This window comes from Macrosteles quadrilineatus, unplaced genomic scaffold (genome assembly GCF_028750875.1).
Source record: "Macrosteles quadrilineatus isolate MER2022 unplaced genomic scaffold, UCM_ALF_1.0 Scaffold_5__1_contigs__length_97177068, whole genome shotgun sequence".
Taxonomy (NCBI): Eukaryota; Metazoa; Arthropoda; class Insecta; order Hemiptera; family Cicadellidae; genus Macrosteles; species Macrosteles quadrilineatus.
Window position 1 is genome coordinate 38,813,768 of NW_026542598.1, and position 6,212 is coordinate 38,819,979.

The following is a 6,212-nucleotide window of genomic DNA, read 5'->3' on the forward strand; positions in this document are numbered from 1 at the left end:
GTAATAATAATTTAACCCCATTGGCCTATAAAAAACAAAACACTAGGAAGTATCTATATAATTAATACGCTACATGAAACTTTGTCGGTTGAACTCCTCCGCCATTTCTTAACCGATTGTATCCATTGACGTCTCATTGGAATGAGCGTGTCGCATAGATTTGCAAACTGGCCTTACATTTTTGAAAAAGTCCCTTGGGCTCTGCCCCAGTGGCTTTGAAAGTTCCCATGTTATCCTTATGAAGAACATAATTGTTTACATTTTGATCAGCTGTATAATTTGATTGCTGTTATTATTTTTCAATTCAACGAAATAATGCATTGGGTAAATTTATTGATTTTGTTGAAAAAACATACTCCCTTAGTAGATTGCTCATCCTAATGGAACAGCTGAAGACAATTTTATTGTTAGTTCTGTACGGTTTATGTAGAGGTCGTGTTTTGTTTACAATTTGTTTCCCGTTAATACAGTCATTTAAATCCTCGTTTAACCAAATAATACGATCTAATCATAAACAATATATTGTCCCCTAGTTATTTAACCAAACAGTAAAGCACAAATCAAGAAATTAACCCTAAAATAATATAAACAAAATTTCGTCGACACTAGCGCCCAGTGTGGCGTACATGAACTAGACATGAAAAACGAGCTTCAAAATTTGCAATGGGATGAGAAGTCTACTTGTGTTGGTTAGTCTATGATATTACAATGTAAAAGATCGAGAAAGCCTGGGCAATTTGATATATTTTACCAAATAAGAAAAATGAATTGACAGGGTACTGTATTTCTTGAGCAATCATTGAAAGAACCGATTTTTTAACCATGGAAAATAGGCAAGTCATAGAACGCCACCAAGTAGAGAGATTAAAAAAACCATTTACTATCGTTATAATCCTATATAATAAAGAACACCTACAATATGAAGATTCCTACAAACAATGAACAAGGATGTTAGCCGAAGTGTTACTATTTTGTAGGAAAAACGGACTTAACTTTATGATGATTGGCAAAGGAAAACACTTTAAGGCTAAATTAATCTGGTACGGCAAGGACATCAAAAGTCAAGTGATTTTAAAATAATATCACTACATCCAAGAAACATTAATAAAACTTTCACTGAAGGATTTGTATTATTCACATTTAAGGGAAACAAAAAACCATCTGAACAACATTAGGCCTTTCAATTCTGAGTTTTTTTTTAGGTAAATATAACGTACGTTATAAACTAGCCAAATCAATGCCATTTGAAGCAAATAAAATTGTGATATAGAGGTAATGCAGAAAATCAGGCAGTTCTTAAATAATGTAAACAAAATGTTATCGCTATAAATTACTGAAATTTGTAAACGTACTGGTGAAAACGGGTAGTACTATGCAGACTACATTATCATTGACGAAGATCAACATGAACAACCTAATGCGGCTATACGTGGGAAAGAATACACTAAAAAACCAGATCAACTTTTGAAAAATTGTAAAATATTTACAAGAAATGTTGATTATATGGAACTGTTAGGTATGTAATCTATGAGTTGAGTCTTTTAAACTCATCGTAAATTATGACTTTTATTCGTTTTTAAATAAGTTATTTGTTTTTAAATACTATAACTACTTTATTCTTTGCAATTGCTCGATTTCGAGCAACATGTACACTAGTTTACCACTAATACCATTACCGAAACCCTACCCAGGCTGACGCCAACCTAAACCCCAGGTCTGTGAGACCCCATTTGAAAATAATGGACTACGTTTAGAAACACACAAACCAGAACCCTTGGCTTGTGAGACCCCGCTTTAAAAAACCACTAATGCTGGGCTTCTGAGACGGGCACATTATGAACAGACAACCTGTCAAGATCGCGGCACCCAAGGTAAATAAACAAACAATATATCAATAGGTAGGGGAGGAAAAGGGGGGAAGGTATTGAGGGAATGGAATCTCCCAAGTAAAAAGTGTTGCCAACATGCGTTTGTGAAAATTCCCATGGGCTTGCCAGACCGGGGTTTCGGTTAAAGTGTTAAAATGGGACTTTTTCCTTATCTAAAAAAAACTCGCAATTACTGACCAACAAAATCACATAAGAATATTTTTCATTTCAAATAGGATAGCAGAAAGATTAACCAAAAAAGGGGTAAACATTGGTTTAAATAAATCAGCAAAACACTATTTAATACAATTTGTTTTAAAATTGTTATATTTAACTTAGGCCTAATCCAAAATATTTACAAATAGCTTACACTTTTAAATACATTTTACATACAATTAAGGAACATATAAGGTATTAAAAGACTAAAGTATAACCTAAAGTACAACCCCGCTAGTCCGACACCTACAGGACTGGAACAGTAAGCAGAGCAGTGGATACCTGAGGGGCAGCTGTTCAGGATTTTGCCACGATTGTGGAAGACGATGGTAACGGTAACGTTCCTGGACTGCAAGAGACACTCAATATTCTTCTGCGGCGGAAGACGATGATGATTTATCCGTTACCGCAAAAGATATTAAGAAATGTTTCACAACCGTGAAAGACGATGATAATGTTCCCATGACCACAGGAGACGTTCAATATTTTACCACAACACGGGAGACAATGATGATGTTTACAAAACCACAGCAGATATTAAGGAGTTTGCCGTTATCACAGATGACAAGGATAGTTTTCAGCATGTGATAATGGTGCCTGCCGAAGACGATGATTTTTTCCATGACTGCGGGATTTGTCTAGGATTATTCTGTGATTATGGTAGACAATGATCATGTATCATCAGAAGATGTCCTAGATTTTGCCGTGATTTCCGAAGACGATTATGTTTTATATAACCACAAGATTTTTACCACATTTGTGTAAGACAATTTTGGACGATGGTAATCTTCCTGAGACTGCGAAGGAGAAAAATATGTTGGCCGTGCGCAATATTAGCCTACTGCAATAACATTGCAACTGATAGGTCATGCGATGGTCGGATTAAGTGTGGAGTCTTACTATCTGAGGTTAGATTTGCGAGGTTATACTTTATTTTTAAATAAATCTCATTTTACAAACTTACAGCCACTAAAACACACTTTTTGTACATATACATGTTAAACATGAAATCTGCTCAGACAATGTTAAATCATTGTTGGACACTTGAAACGCACGTTTACAACATTTTAAACAGCGGCTACCATACATATCATAGGTAACATTCATTTACATAAAAGTTTCTCTGGTTAAATAACCTTACGATAGTTATCTTTATCTCCGTTTCTTTTTCTCCTGTTTCCGAGGTCTGTGGTGAGCGTGAGGTCGTCGAGGCGTAGCCTGAGGACTACCTTCGGACAAATCTTCTTCACTCATATCCCCGTCCTGCACAAAGTTAGGTTTCATAAATTACTGAATCCAGGCCAACTTTACTGAAATATGGTCAACACCACTGACACGAACACATGTTTAGCTGGGTAGCGGAGTGGATATAGTGCTTACTTAGTAATCAGAAATTTGCAGTTCCATTCTGAGAAAAATCAAAATAACTTTAATGGTTTGAAACTAGGCCCAGCTTACTTGGTCATTGGACTATTAATAAAAATATCCTGGCTTAAGAACCATCGATATGTATATTTGTTTAACACCCATCGATATTATCCTCAACATTAAAACCCTCTGGTCCTTCTAACTAATTTTATTAAATTTTCTTATCCCATTCTCATATGCCAATTCTCAACTTTATATAAATTAATAACATTTTCTCCATACCAAACAGAATTAGGCCCTAACTTAAAAGTAGAATATAACGTTCTTTTGCTCCAAATAGCCAGAAACTGTTCAAAGAATTACAAACAGGTGGTTTGACAGCTACCTGACGTCAGCTAGTGAAACTGAGACACAATGTCAATGTTTCCCAAACTGCAAGGTCTGGGCTACTACCTCTAACAAGGAGTTCCCCAGGGATCAGTGCTTGGACCTGTACTTTTCATTTTGCTGACCAATGACGAGGTTTAAAATTTTTAAGCAATAAACCCCCAAAACTAAGTTTTGTCAAGATTGCATAGTAAGATAAATTCAATTAATTGGAACACAAATGATCTTGTTTTTGTAGTTAATGGTTTAATAGTTTTATAGTTCTATAGTTTATAAACAGTAAGTGGCATATAATTGGCATTAAGTACCTTCATTGATGATGAATCATACTTTTCAGGAAGTACGATGACTGCGGCGATACACACCAGCTGAAACACGGCCCCGATGTAAAGACCGTATCTGATCACAGTGTCCATGAAATCATCCGGAACAGCACCTGGTACCTCGTACATCTTATCTACAATTAAGAGAAAACCACTTTAAATGAGAAATCTTCTTGACATTGACATTGTCGTAAAATTTACCCTTCCAATACTAGAAGGATGAAGGATATCACCTTTACCTTTTTACCTCCTCTTCGTATCAATGTAATTTTTTGGTGTTGGAAAATAGGTGATGGATATTTCCGCCCATTCTGTTAAGAGTAAAACGATGTGAGATAGAGATCACAAGAAGTTAAAGAAAGTAAAAGTAGAGAAGTAGGCTACTTATGTGTAGTTGAGTGGCTAGGCTGTAGGATACAGTGCTTGAGTTGAAATCTGAAGGTTGCTGAGCGCTATGATCCCAAGTGGCATTGACATTGTGCTATTGGTTAATTACGCTAACTAACAAGACCGGGATACGTTTACAATAAATGTAAAAAAGGCCAATGGCGCTCAAACGCATAAAATAACAAAGATGGCTAAGACACATAATGTGATGTAAATAGAAAGCATTTGGAGAAGATAAAGATATTTCTCTGTGGCGACATAAACTGAAAGGCAGTAATAGGCCTTTCCTTACAGTACTAGTGTGTTTATGCAAACATAATTGAATCTAAGACATAACTTAGGCCTACTTAGGTTCTTTACCAAAAAATAAGAATAAACATTACCTCTTAAGTCTATGAGAACTTTTGACAACGATGTAGAGGTGCAAAGCCTATATTTTGTTGAAGAATAATATCTTGCCTAAACACTGAGAGGAAATCTCTGATTTTCGACTTGGTAAAAGTGCGTAACTTATACTTAAAACAACAATCGGAACTGTCTCAGCAACATTACATTTGCAAATTAAATTGAAACCTATTTTGTATAAAGCATTTTAATTTAAAATTCACGATCAGGTTTATTTATGAGCAAATTGACTAAAAGAGAAAGACTCAGACTCTCGACTATGACTGACAGGAGGACAGGACAGGACAGCTAAAGCTAAAGCTAAACAAACAGCAGAAGCAGAGAGCGAGAGCAGCCAGCAGACGGCAGTGATTAGGATTAGATTATGGATTAGATTAGGTCTAGTGCCAGGCCAGCCAACCCGAATCGACCGAATCCAGTCCGTCCCGACTCCCGAGTTGGAGATTGAAAAATCTACCTGAAGATCAGTTTAGTAGTAGCATGTCTATGGCGGTCTATGGTAGCGAGTATGTTTTATCTATGGTAGTAGCATTAAAACATAGTCCCTTCCCTTGGTAAATTTCCCATCCTTATGAAACAGCTGAAGCCAATTTCATTGTTAGTTCCATCCGGTTTGCAAAATTTTTATTTCAGCTGCAGTTTTATAATACGGACAAAATGAGTTTAAAAATTATAAATAAAAAAAATATTATAAAGCTAAAAAATTTTAAAATTAATTTTTTAATTATAAAATTAAAATGTTATAACCTAACCTAACTAACCAAACTTACTGATAATGAAAACATTGAATGAAGGTTTACTTATCAAAAAAATAGTTCTGTTCATAAAATAAAACTATAAATGCCTCAAATTCAATTTAAAATGTTTTTAATTATAAAATTAAACGGTCATAACCTAACCAAACTTGCTGATAATGCAAAAATCTTAGATAAAAAGTTAGTTTCGGACTTGGGACCTTTAGCTTCTCAGCCCAGCACTTTATCCATTAGACCAACGAGGCCGATGGCTTCAAGCCGTATCGTTGCGGTAATGGTGTTCCCTCAGCCAATAGAATGCTCTCATTTTGACCGTATTAAAAACACTGCAGCTGAAATAAAAATTCAGCATCCGGCATTCTGTAAATGTCGTGTTTTGTTTACAGTTTGTTTATATTATTTTAGGGTTAGTTTCTTATTATTTGCGTCTCACTGTTTGGTTATATAGCTAGTGGACGAGTTATTGTTTATGATTAGATAGTTTTATTTGGTTAAACGAGGTT

The 6,212-nt window shown here is 35.3% G+C and overlaps 1 protein-coding gene across 1 annotated transcript; it reads right to left on the bottom strand.

Annotated features, from left to right (window-relative positions):
• Positions 1–2,167: 2,167 nt before the first annotated feature.
• LOC128993865 (protein MANBAL-like) lies at positions 2,168–5,232 on the bottom strand. Its single transcript, XM_054417927.1, has 3 exons — positions 4,933–5,232; positions 4,148–4,296; positions 2,168–3,347 (listed from the first exon to the last, which is right to left on the bottom strand). The coding sequence occupies exons 2-3, from the start codon at positions 4,289–4,291 to the stop codon at positions 3,237–3,239; spliced, it is 255 nt and encodes an 84-aa protein (XP_054273902.1). The 5' UTR covers positions 4,292–4,296; positions 4,933–5,232; the 3' UTR covers positions 2,168–3,236.
• Between the last annotated feature and the right edge of the window lie 980 nt (positions 5,233–6,212).

Bases quoted from the DNA above. Each gene is read 5' to 3' on its own strand.
- LOC128993865 (XM_054417927.1), bottom strand. From the start codon at position 4,291: ATGTACGAGGTACCAGGTGCTGTTCCGGATGATTTCATGGACACTGTG. The intron at 3,348-4,147 runs GTACTTAATGCC...AACTTTGTGCAG, and splicing joins ATGATTCATCATCAATGAAG to GACGGGGATATGAGTGAAGA.